This window comes from Schistocerca cancellata, chromosome 8, assembly GCF_023864275.1.
Source record: "Schistocerca cancellata isolate TAMUIC-IGC-003103 chromosome 8, iqSchCanc2.1, whole genome shotgun sequence".
Classification (NCBI taxonomy): Eukaryota; Metazoa; Arthropoda; class Insecta; order Orthoptera; family Acrididae; genus Schistocerca; species Schistocerca cancellata.
Genome location: NC_064633.1, coordinates 365064619 through 365078335, shown reverse-complemented (window position 1 = coordinate 365078335; position 13717 = coordinate 365064619). Strand labels below are relative to the sequence as shown.

The following is a 13717-nucleotide window of genomic DNA, read 5'->3' as shown; positions in this document are numbered from 1 at the left end:
ATGTACACTCTGCTGCTATACAGCAATTTGCTGAGTATTTATATAATTGTAGATGTGTGTGTGTGTGTCAACCTGTTGCCATGTTAAGACATTGGAAGCACTTTCAGTAGAAAAAGTGTTCAGATATCCCTCAGATCATCCACATGTAGGTTTCCATGGTTGAGGTAAATGTTGGGATTGTTCCTTTGGTGGTGGGGGAGGGGGGAGCCAGTTTTCTTACCCATCCTACTCTGTATGTTATTTACATCCATTTATCATATTGGCTCATCATCAATGGGACGTTAAATCGTAACATTCCTTCATCCTCAAGCACATCTGCATCTACATGTACATACTAGGTGGTTATAATTAAAGTGCAGCTACTCATAGAGGTCCAGCTTGGGCAGTAATTATCATATGGCAGTGAAACTTGGTAGATATTGTAGTGGATTAATGCGAGACTGATTTACACCAGAAAAAAAATGGTTCCAATTTTGGTCACCAGGTGAAAATCTGGCACTGTGAATGCAAAAAAGATGTATAGAAATGTTTTCAAATGTCATGAATTAGGCATGGGACATGGGCAGAAAATGTCAAATAACTGAGAAAGGCATTATGTTGATATTATTATTACCTTCCACTTACACAATTTGCTCAATATGAGTACCGGAGACATCAACGAAATGCTGCATCTGCAAAACGGTGTGATCAGCAGTTGCTTCCAGCAGTTCCAGTGGAATCTAAGCAATGTGTTACTGAATACTGGCCTTCATATCAGGTAGAGACCAAAATATGTCCCTGGTAACCATCTTCTTTTAGGTATACCCAGAGCCAAATGTCATGTGAATTCAGTTCAAATTATCTTGCAGGCCTTGCATTTGGAAAACCTGTGGAGGTAACACGTTCATGGAAGGTTGCATTAAGTAGATTTTTCACTGGGTGAGCAACATGAGTAATTGCCCCATTTTGCATGAAAACAGTGGTTTCCACACAGTTGTGTACTTAGAAAGCAGGAGTCACATGCTGCACAAGGTCTCAGTAACATGCAGATGCCACGGTGCACCTGGCAGTCCCTCTGGGTGTCTTCAAAGAAGAACAGACAAGAATAAAGGTGCTTGCGAATCCACACCACGCAGCCACATAAGTTGAGGGTAGTGGCTCTTCATGCTTAATACATGGTTCAACAGTACCCTAAATCCAACAGGTCTGTGTATTCTCTGCACCCTGTAGTGTAAAACGTGCCAGATAACTCCATACAATATTGCCTGGCCACATGCCATCAACTTCAATCCCTGCCAGAAACCGAAGGGCAAATTCAGAATGTTGCTGTGGATCATGAGTTTTCAGTTACTGCACCGTTTGGGTCTTGTATGAGTACCGTTGTAAAATAGACTGTAAAACTTTATGTCCTGTTGACAATGGGATGGACAGTTCTTGTGACACTGCACAATCACTAGCTCTGTCCGGGGCACATGCTTCGTGACAGCTACAGCAACCGCGTCAGTAACTTCCACCAGAATTGGATGCTTTCCTCTATAATTGCTGCCATTCACATAAAACAGTTTCACTAACAGTGCATGGTCTGTCTTCTTGATAGCTACATTGCTCACCCACATTATGGCTTGTCAATTGACAGCGTGGACGTCATACCATCATATAAACAGTGTATAGTGCTAGATATGCAGCTGGTCACCACAATTGAAACTAAAGTTTTTGTCCAGCGGAAATTGGTTCATACTCATGCATTAGCATATCTGCCAAGTTTTGCTGCCATACGATAATTACAGTCCAGGCTGGACCTCCATGAATAGTTGCACTTTATAACCATCCGGACATACACTCCTGGAAATGGAAAAAAGAACACATTGACACCGGTGTGTCAGACCCACCATACTTGCTCCGGACACTGCGAGAGGGCTGTACAAGCAATGATCACACGCACGGCACAGCGGACACACCAGGAACCGCGGTGTTGGCCGTCGAATGGCGGTAGCTGCGCAGCATTTGTGCACCGCCACCGTCAGTGTCAGCCAGTTTGCCGTGGCATACGGAGCTCCATCGCAGTCTTTAACACTGGTAGCATGCTGCGACAGCGTGGACGTGAACCGTATGTGCAGTTGACGGACTTTGAGCGAGGGCGTATAGTGGGCATGCGGGAGGCTGGGTGGACGTACCGCCGAATTGCTCAACACGTGGGGTGTGAGGTCTCCACAGTACATCGGTGTTGTCGCCAGTGGTCGGCGGAAGGTGCACGTGCCCGTCGACCTGGGACCGGACCGCAGCGACGCACGGATGCACGCCAAGACCGTAGGATCCTGTGCAGTGCCGTAGGGGACCGCACCGCCACTTCCCAGCAAATTAGGAACACTGTTGCTCCTGGGGTATCGGCGAGGACCATTCGCAACCGTCTCCACGAAGCTGGGCTACGGTCCCGCACACCGTTAGGCCGTCTTCCGCTCACGCCCCAACATCGTGCAGCCCGCCTCCAGTGGTGTCGCGACAGGCATGAATGGAGGGACGAATGGAGACGTGTCGTCTTCAGCGATGAGAGTCGCTTCTGCCTTGGTGCCAATGATGGTCGTATGCGTGTTTGGCGCCGTGCAGGTGAGCGCCACAATCAGGACTGCATACGACCGAAGCACACAGGGCCAACACCCGGCGTCATGGTGTGGGGAGCGATCTCCTACACTGGCCGTACACCACTGGTGATCGTCGAGGGGACACTGAATAGTGCACGGTACATCCAAACCGTCATCGAACCCATCGTTCTACCATTCCTAGACCGGCAAGGGAACTTGCTGTTCCAACAGGACAATGCACGTCCGCATGTATCCCGTGCCACCCAACGTGCTCTAGAAGGTGTAAGTCAACTACCCTGGCCAGCAAGATCTCCGGATCTGTCCCCCATTGAGTATGTTTGGGACTGGATGAAGCGTCGTCTCACGCGGTCTGCACGTCCAGCACGAACGCTGGTCCAACTGAGGCGCCAGGTGGAAATGGTATGGCAAGCCGTTCCACAGGACGACATCCAGCATCTCTACGATCGTCTCCATGGGAGAATAGCAGCCTGCATTGCTGCGAAAGGTGGATATACACTGTACTAGTGCCGACATTGTGCATGCTCTGTTGCCTGTGTCTATGTGCCTGTGGTTCTGTCAGTGTGATCATGTGATGTATCTGACCCCAGGAATGTGTCAATAAAGTTTCCCCTTCCTGGGACAATGAATTCACGGTGTTCTTATTTCAATTTCCAGGAGTGTATTCTGCAAGCCACCTTATTGTGCATGGCGAGGGTACCTTGTACCACTAAGAGTCATTTCCTTTCCTGTTCCATATGTCAATGAAATGAGGGGAAAGATTGTCTCATTTCTCTTATCTTCGTGGTTCTTCCATGAAATGTATATTGGTGGCAGTTTAATCATACTACAGTCAGCTTCAACTGCCAGTTCTCTAAATTTTCTCAATATTGTGTAATGAAAAGCCTCCAGGTATTCCCATTTTAGTTCACGAAGCATTACCGTAGTACTCACGGGTTTATCGAAACTATCAGTTAATTTCCCTGGGGTACTCCTGACGATACCCTTGTCTCTGATGAAAACTTGATGTTGAGGATAACATATCTGGGTTCATTATTTAAGAAGCCTTAGAGCCACTCATATATCTGAGAACCTAATCCATATTGTATCTTCATGAAGAGTCTGCAGTGGGGCACCATGGCAAATGCTCTCTGGAAATCTAGAAATCTGGAATATGCCTGTTGCCCTTCATCCACAGAGTGCTGCAGGATACCGTGTGAGAAAATGGCAAGCTGAATTTCACATGAATGGCGCTTTCTATATCCGTGCTGATTTGTGGACGGAAGCTCTTCCATCCCAAGAAAATGTATTGTATTCAAACTCAGAATATATTCAAGAATTCTGCTGGGAACCAATGTTAAGGATATTGGTCTGCAATTTCCTAGGTTCATTCTTTTGCCCTTCTTACATACAAGAACATCTGCACTTTTTTCTGTCACTTGGGACCTTGCACTGAGCACTAAATTCATGATAAATGCAAGCTACGTAAGGGGCAAACGCCATAGAGTACTCTCTGTAAAATTGAATTGGTATTTTATCCAGACCTGGTCACTTATTTGTTTTCAACACTTTCAGTTGCTTCTCTATCCCTATTACTGTGTCCTCCATACGGGAGTCTGTGCAATGGTCAAATGACAGTATGTTTGTATGATTCTCCTGCAGGAATGATTTCTTAAATGTAAAATTTAAAACTTCATATTTCCTTTTGCTCTCTTCTACTGCCACAGCAGATTGGTTATCGAGTGAATGGATAGAAGCCTTCAACACACTTAAAAATTTTATGTAGGACCAGATTTTCTCTGGTTCTCAGCTATATCCTTTGCGATGGTATGGTGATAGCTGTTGTAAGCCTCACACATCAGTCTTCTCAAAGGTACATGAATTTCTATTAACTTTTGCCTATTGTCATTCGAGAGTTCTCTTTTGAAGCTAGATTGCAACAGTTGCTTCATCATCATTTTCGAAATTTTGTTATTAGACCAAAGTGGGTCTCTTCTGTCCTTAATCCACTTACGGGGCACACAGGTCCCAGAACACAATTTACAATCTGTTTAAACTTTGCCCATAATTCCTCTACATCCATCATATTGGAAGTAAATTATGTAAATTCACTGTCTAAGTGAGATATTAACAATTGCTTATCTGCTCTTTCTAGCAAAAATACTTATACGAGTAGTCTTACGGATTTCTTGTTGCAATGATACCATGATCACTAATCTCTGTCTCTATACTGGTCAGGCCTGTTTGCAGCTACAAGGTCTGAAATATTTCCATTGCATGTGGGCTGTTGAACTTGCTGCTCAAAACAGTTTTCGAAAATGTGTTCAAAACTATTTCACAAATCGTCCATCTGTACCACCTGCAGTAAATCCATAGACAGTAATTCTCTACCCTGTAGGTTAAAGTTGCTTCCAACTAATACTGCACTATCTGGGTATTTCTGTGCTACTGAGTGTAGACTTTCATTGAATGATTTTGAAACTGTAATGGCAGAGTTGGGTGGCCAGTAAAAACATCCGTTAATTGACTCCAGTTCACCTAGGCCTCTTACTTGCATCTAGATAACTTTACTGTCTGACTTAATTTTGACTTCAATAGACACAATATTTTTGTCAATTGCCCTCCTATGGCATCTAATCTGTCTTTTCAGGATACATTCCATGTCTTGCTAAATATATATGAGTTTTCTACCTCAGGTTTCAGCCAGCACTCAGTTCTGAGAATAATTTCAGCATGAGTACTTTCCTGGAATGCTGTAAATGTAAGACCTTTTTCACAAATTATACTGCAATTTACTGTTAAAATTTTGACAGTCAAAGTTTCTTTACTTTCTGGGTGATCTGATTTTGCTTTCTGCATCTCGACTGGCATGCTTTCATCAGTAGACCTCAAACTATAACCTATTGTTAAAAAAAAGTTGCCATAATGCATGCAAATATTTTTGCTATCCGTGTGTGTTTGCAGTTTCATATTGGACTGTGTTGTCCTGTATACGTGCTATAGCCAACAGTTGAGCTTGCAGTTCATGTATGCCCAGGCTATTATTTTATTTGAGATGTCACTCTGTTTTGTGTGTTGGGTTCTGTTATCATTTGTATTATAAAAGCTTTGCCGCAGCTAAGTTTTATCAATGTTTTCCCAGGAATACAGCAATGAGCCACTAATGACAGTGTGTTTTTCCAATGAGAGAGAGGCTTCACTAACTACATATCCCCTTAGGATAAAACCATAGTTTTCTTTTATTTGAGATCCTGCTTATTTTTAAGATGTTGACACCATTGTGTGTATCATCTTGCCTGCTCTTGTACAAATATTGTGTGTCCTATAGAATTACCCATCATGGCCTGAAAGGCTGATGTGATGTAGATAAGTTCTCTGAAGATTATTTTTAGAATTTGTCTGCCTTCATTTTCTTTTTCTCCTCTTTTTTTCAGCATGCATAAATGTAATATAGTGAAAATATGTTGATCTTTCTCCACAGGGAAGATATCATATGTGGTGAGCCAGAATATTGATGGGCTACACATGCGATCGGGTTTGCCACGTTCCCACATATCTGAGCTACATGGAAATGTTTTTGTGGAACGATGTGATAGATGTGAACGTCAGGTTGTCCTTGCTGCCCCTAGTGCTACTGTAGGCCAGAAGAAGTCTGGAAGAGATTGCAAATGGGGAAGAGGTGGGCGCATTTGTCGTGGACAAATGCGTGACACAATTCTTGATTGGGAGCATGGCCTGCCAGATGACGAGTTGGCACTCGCTGACTATCACTCTTGGTAAGATTGTTGTTTCATGAACACCTGAGGTTGCTTTAAATTTAGAAATTTATCAAAGTTTAATAGAAGTGCTTACAGTTTAAATTGTGTTGATAGTCATTGGCCCCTTATCTGTTTCTGGTGTTATATGTGTGATATTTTTTATGTAGTATTAGTGGTGATATCTATCATTTTCAATGACCATAAGGTGATAACGTTTGTAGTAACATAGTTAATATTTTACAAAAGAACTGTTACAAATGGTACATCAATTTAGAAGAAATGAAATAACTGATGCACTACTTTATTTTAGTTTGAAGATTCTGTTCTCTATACAACTCTGTAGCAAATAAGTTAACCTAATCTCAGTCTCTGCTGCATACTGACAACAAACAAAATCTTCCTTTAAAAAATATTTATTAACTAAGCGATGTCATAAATTGTGTATATGGGTTTCTCAAATTAAATAAGAATCAATAGCAAGTTGTTCTCGGTTGATAAAATTTGGCCAAAAATAAAAATTGTTATATTTTGTTGAACTTGTTAAATAAAATATAATGATGATGGTGATGATTATTAAATCAAATATTCTCATAGTAGAAAAGTGCGGAAACCGTCATAGAGTAGAAATGTTTGACAGTAACGAGAATACCAATGCTTTTTTGTGTGGGATATTGGGAATCACTTTTTGCGTGTGTGGAAAGGTTGCTGAACTGACAGTAGTAATTGTGACTTATTTTCCAATTACAAAGAAGGATCAGCTGCTTTTGAAACTCAAAGCTGTTGTGATTTTAACATGGGCGGAATTAGAACAGTCAAGAACTGCAGTAAGGGTATGTCATTAAATTGTGGTCAGACCTGTCAAATCAGGCAAGAGATTTAAAAGATGCTGCAAATATGCTAGCTTTGACAGCAGTTACATAAGTGGATTGATTGCATTTGCAGATACAGTAGTGTGTTTTTTTGCCGTAAGTAGTGACTCAAGGAGAATTATACAAGAAAAGTGTAGCAATATATCTCATGAACTTGAAGGATCTTTCATAGTGTATTTACTGCTAAAATAGTACCTATCAAGAAATCTTAAAATTAAACAATATAACAACTAGAATAAGAATGGTAATAAGATATCTATATGTATTCCTAGGTAAACATCATAACCCCACGCGTCATATAGGCATAGAAACAAGTCAAAGATGATGCACAAAATTGTAAATTGGAAATAGATAGTTTTAATTTGAAAACAGTCTGGCCATACCATCTGTCTAATTTGTGTCTCTTGTAGATATGGTGTGAGAATATGGGTCCATGAATTAAAGATTGTGAAGCTTAAGTCAAGAGTGTTACTGAGATTGACATGCACCTTTTGTGCAACCTTTATGATGCATTGTTGGTAATTTTGGAAATATGCTCATTAAACCTGGACATTGAGAAAAGAGGAGTTGTGTATTGATGAGAGATAAGCCTTTGGAACAGAAATACATAGGATACTTGGAACTGAGATGAGTACAAAAAATTATATAATTATATCATTTTACAATTATGGAAAAACAAAATACATTTCCAACACAGGCAGAACAACACACAATTTTCTCCCTAATGTCAGGAAGTGATTAAGATTCCTTAACCATCTGAACAGACTGATGTATTGCCTGACTGGTTGTTGTCTGTATGCTACATATCTGTATTTATTTATTTGGTGAACTACACTTGAATCTGCTGCAGTGTAAGCATTACAGAGTACAAATTGTAAGTGTGTGCACTCTATGAAGAACCAGTGAGTCATGGGCAGGAGGTGAGGAATGAGTCAGCCTGGTGCATCTTGCATTTTTGGTGATACTACAGCAACAGTATCCAGGAAGGCCAAGGAAGACTTCACGAGTCATTCAATCACATGTCAGAGTGGTGCCATCACTACTGTCTTCAACATATGAAGAAAAGGCAGCCGAGTTCAGTGGCCACTAGATAAAACAGTCTTCAAGACTATCCGCTGCATTAGTGTAAGTAATTACAGAAGTATGTCAGTGAATCACGAAATCTATGTCCACATTGGAAAAGTTGCTGATATGCTGCCATATTGCCTTGGTGTCCAGCAAATAATGGCTGTTGACCAGGATAGTTTCAGGGCAGATCTGTTAGCAGAAACAACCTACAGTTGTTAATAATTGGACAGATAAAAAAGCCACTCACTAAGCAGCGGCAGGAGAAAACACATTTAAAAGTGAAAGAAAATGTGCAAGCTTTCAGAGCCAGTAGCTCCTTCCTCTGCAGAAGGGTTGAAAGAGAAGGAAGATGGATGAAGAAAAAGGATTAGTGAGGTGTAGGAAGTGGAGAGGGTTACAAAAAAGTTTCCCAGAACCCCGAGTTGGGATACACCAGATAGGATGAGAAGACAAGTCTGATTGTCGGGGACTTCACTGCATATTTGAAAACCTGAGAGCTTAAAGGTGAAAGTTAGAGTAATAAACAAGACTGAGATTACAAGGACAAATCATCATGCTAGAGTTAATAAGAGTGGAAAGCTAAGTGCCCTGTACATCATGAGAGGCGCCATGAGTGGAAAAAAATGGACAGAAAATAGAAGGCATAGAAAACTAAAAGGGAATGAATAAAGGAATAGTTACTGAGAAGAAATGCTCAGACAGAAGAAATTCATGTAAATTAAGGCGAGGTGGGTACCCAGAACCAAGGAAGTGTTGTAACTCTGGTTCCCATGTCCAGAGTTCTGAGAAATTGGTGTCAGGGGGAAGAATCTGAATGATGTGTGGTGAAACAGGTAATGAGGTCACAACTGTCATGTTGCAGAGCAAGCTCTGCTACAGAATATTGTATGTTGCTAGTATGCACCCTCTAAGCCCCTTCATCCTAATTGATAATGTGGCGATATTTATTCCAATGTAAAAGGCCAAACCGTGTTCACGTAACAGCTGGTACATAACATGTCATTTCACAGGTGGCTCTCCCTTTGATAGTATGTGTTTTGCCAATTACAGGGCTGTATATTTGGTAGTAGGAGAATGCATATGGCAAGTCTTACAGCGGGAATGGTCACAGGATTGGGAATCGTAAGGTATGGAAATAAGTGCAGAATGAGCATAGGTTCTGACCAAGAATATTGTTTAGATTTATGAGGCTCGCAAAGAAAAGATGAGCCTGAAAAAAAAAAAAAAAAAAAAAAAAACACGAGAAATGAATAGTATTCATAGAAGCAGTAGTACTAGTAGCTGGATAATAAGTTCAGTGTTTGATGCTAATTTGGAGTAGTAGAATATATACTTTTTATTACGCACTGAGGTGACAAGTCATTTGATAGCAATACGCTCATATACAGATGGTGGTAATATCACATAGACAAGATATAAAAGGGCAGTGCATTCAGGTGATTCATGTGAAAAGATTTCTGAAATGATTATGGCTGCCCGGCAGGAATTAACTGACTTTGAACGCAGAATGGTAGTCCATTTCAAAAATCATTAGGGAATTCAGTGTACTGGGAGCCACAGTGTCAAGAGTGTGCCGAGAATACCATATTTGAGACATTATCTCCCACTACGGACAATGCAGTGGCCGTCAGCCTTCACTTAATGGCTGATAACTGCAGCGTTTGCATAGAGTTGTCAGTGTTATGCAACACTGTGTGAAATAGCCATAGAAATCAATGTGGGATGTACAACAAATGTATCCATTAGAATAGTGCAATGAAATTTTGTGTTAATAGACTATGGCAGCAGACAGCCGACGTGAATGCCTTAGCTAACAGCACGACATTGCCTTCAGTGCCTCTCGTGGGTTTGTGACCATATCAGTTGGACTCGAGACAATAGGAAAACCATGGCTTGGTCAGATGAGTCCCAATTTCAGTTGGTAAGAGCTGATGGTAGGATTACAGTGTGGCACAGATCCCACAAAGCCATAGAGCCAAGTTGTCTACAAGGCACGGTGCAAGATGGTGGCGACTCTCTAATGGTGTGGACTGTGTTTGCATGGAATGGATTGGGTCCTCTGGTCCAACTGAACTGATCATTGACTGGGAATGGTTATGTTCCACTACTTGGAGACTATTTACAGCCACTCCTGGATGTCATGTTCCCAAATAACTGTGAAATTTTTATGGCTGATAATGCGCCATATTACGAAGCCACAGATGTTCACTATTGGCTTGGAGAAAATTCTGTGCAGGGAATGTAGGAAGACAGCATACATTGTCTTCAATCAGAAAAATTCCCAACAATTAGTAATATAATGATATTTATTAAATATGAAGAAATACTCAACTTAAATGATACTTCTTCTTGTGAAACGTCCAGCACAATTAGATGTTTAATAATAAGTCCTCTAAAATATTAAAGTCCTTTCACTGTGACTGAGTGATGCCCATGTAGAATCCAGAGCTGGACGACTACGAGGTCTAAGTCTCGAAGATGATGGACGAACACTGCAGCTTGTAGACTTGTCGGTAACTGGAGATTGTACACAACTCAGCACAGACCAATTGCTATCCGCACATGTGACGCCCATGTTTTGGCAGTTCCGGCCCCTGGCGGACCTCGGTATAGTTTATACTGCCAACCCATACAGCTGCTGTGCTACAAGTGTTTCAAGTGCAACTTATTGATTGTGGTGTGGTACTCTCTGAAGTTGTGAGTACCGTCACCGTACACCTTCCTCCCCAAATCAAAGCACTATCATAGGAGAACTATGTGGAGAATGTTGGTGGGGAGGGGGTGGGGGGCACTGCTGCCAGATGTAGATGAGGAAACTGGCAGTGGAACTGTGGTGGATGGTGACCACCAGCCCGCACATCGACATTCGTCATGTGAACATGAGGAAACTGTGGTGTCACCACCAGATACCACACTTGCTAGGTGGTAGCCTTTAAATCGGCCGCAGTCCATTAGTATACGTCGGACCCGCGTGTCACCACTCTCAGTGATTGCAGACCAAGCGCCGCCACACGGCAGGTCTAGTCTAGAGAGGCTCCCTAGCACTCGCCCCAGTTGGACAGCCGACTTTGCTAGCGATGGTTCACTGTCTACATACGCTCTCATTTGCCAAGACGACAGTTTAGCATAGCCTTCAGCTACGTCATTTGCTACGATCTAGCAAGGCACCATATTCAGTTACTATTCTGAACAGATAATATTGTGAATCATGTACCGTCAAGAGCGACGTTCATCATTAATGGATTAAAGTTAAGTATCAAACTAATGAAGTCCGCTTTCTGAATTCTAATTCCTTGTCATGTTCCAGACCTCACGTCAGTATAGTCCTTCCCTCCTCACGCCAGCCTGCGTGAGCTAAAACGCGTGCATTTCGGCCTCCACTAGTCACATGGTGTTGGCTCTTCTGCCAACACAACAGAAACATCCACTGGGAAACCATCGGCAGGATGCACACCCATGGCAGGTCTTCTGGGGCACCAGGAGGCTAGGTGTCCCTGGAGGTTCTTGGAGGTAGTCGGCAACAGACATATTGTCTACATGTCCAGATCCATGGGGGCTGTGTCGTCCAGCAACAGCACGTCCACTTTCATGTTGGCCGGCAGTGGAGACATTGGAGCCACTGGTGAAGGCTACTTGAAGGCGTGTGGAGGTGACTGCACCCTGGAGGAGGAGGAGGAGGAGGAGGGGAGGGGGGCTGGCTGAAGTAGATGCCTTGAAGCCCTGTGGCTCCAAGGTCGACTGAGTGAACTGCTAAAGGCCAGAATGGTGATCGGCTGTAATCTGTGGAAGGAACTCTCACAGCAGTATCACCATAATCTTCATAAGAGTGGGGCCTCAACTGGTTCTGGTGCTGATGACAGATGTGACCAGAAGCCGATGCAACATTGTAATGTGCCCGACCATGAATGACGACCACAGTGCTTGGCTCCTAGGCACGTCGCTGATTGTATACATGGAAGTACACCTTGTCAGACTCTGTGGACTTTGTGTGAAACTACTGAGCAGATGGCATAGTTCGGCAATGCAATAAACTCAAAATAATACCACGAGGACATCCATGTAGAAGCTCTGTGGGCTTGCCATTAGGAGACATGCTTTCCCATTGCTTTATGGTGAAAAAGGCGCCTTAGTCAATTACTTGATTCCATTGAGGGAACAAAACTGTTGAAATTCTGCCGAAGTGACTTTAGGTCCATTGTCAGAAACAATCACTTTTGGTAATCCATCTAACAAAAAATAGTCTCCAGTGCATGCAGGGTGCTCAATGATCTTTTGGAGTGCATAGGGACAGAGAATGGAAATCTACTGTATGTGTCCACTACAGTCAGCCATCTCGCATTCTGGAATGGTGCACAAAATTCAATATGAGTACATTCCCGTGGAACAGTAGGATATGGTCAATTGAACCACCATTGCCAAAGCACTACAAAATTCTCAAAACACGCACGACAGTGCACAGTGATGCGTTTAATCTGCTTATCAAGTCCAAATCAATTACGGAGTTGTGAGTGAGCTGTTTGGTCTTGACCAGACCCCAATGTCCCGTGTGGAGCTGGCATAAAACAGAAGCTTGACACTCGTGAGAAACTAAGACTTGAGTATGTCCATTTGGTGAGTGAACCAGAATAATGCCTTGCTGTATTGACTATGCCTGACATTGCCAAATGTAACGGCAAACAACAGGATCTGTGATCTCCAATCTGTGGGTTGGCCATCCACGTTGGATGAATTTAGAAAGCTATTTCAGTTGTAGATCACATGCAGTGGCTGAAGCAACGATCTGAACATCGGTCAGGAAGAACTGCAATGTTTCGAGTTCAGACTAATCCAGTTGACAGCAAGAATCTTCCAATTAATCAAAAACTAGGTCTTCACTTACTGGCAGGTGTGAAAATGTATCTGCGTTTTCATGCTTAGTGGTAGGCCTATAGACAATATCATTATTATAATTGGAAGACCTAATGCCCAATGTTGAAGTTTCTGAGCTGTGCAGTCCAGTATATTCTTGGACAGATGAAACAAAGAAGTCAATGGCTTGTGGTCAGTGATTACAATAAACCGTCTTCCATAGAGATACTGGTGAAATTTAGACACACCAAAGATGATAGCCAGAGCCTCCTTCTTTATCTGGCTGTAATTACATTGAGTCCAAGTAAGTAACTTGGATGGGAACATAATGGGTCATTCTGAGGAGCCCACTTTGCGTGACAACACTGCCACTATGCCGACATTAGGAGCGTCCATTGCAAGGGTAAGTGGCTTCACCGGATTGACAGGCGTGAGGTATGGGTCACTGAGAAGTGCATCCTTAAGTTTTTTAAAAGTGCATTGACATTCCCTTGTCCATTGAATGGCCCATGCTCCTGCTGAAGGCAATGGTGCGGAGCAGGGATTTGAGCTGTGTTGAGGATGAATTTAATGTAATAAGACAACTTCTGCTAAACAGTCTGTAGCTTAGTCACCCTCT

General features: G+C 42.5%; 1 protein-coding gene across 2 annotated transcripts in view; it reads left to right on the top strand.

The window, feature by feature from the left end:
* The window catches only part of LOC126094801 (NAD-dependent protein deacetylase Sirt6), an 82571-nt gene that overhangs the window by 47682 nt on the left and 21172 nt on the right, over positions 1-13717 (top strand). For both annotated transcript variants that reach the window (XM_049909369.1, XM_049909367.1), the window contains exon 4: positions 6037-6331. In XM_049909369.1, coding sequence (XP_049765326.1) covers positions 6037-6331 — 295 coding nt within the window. The remainder of the gene's footprint in view (positions 1-6036; positions 6332-13717) is intronic.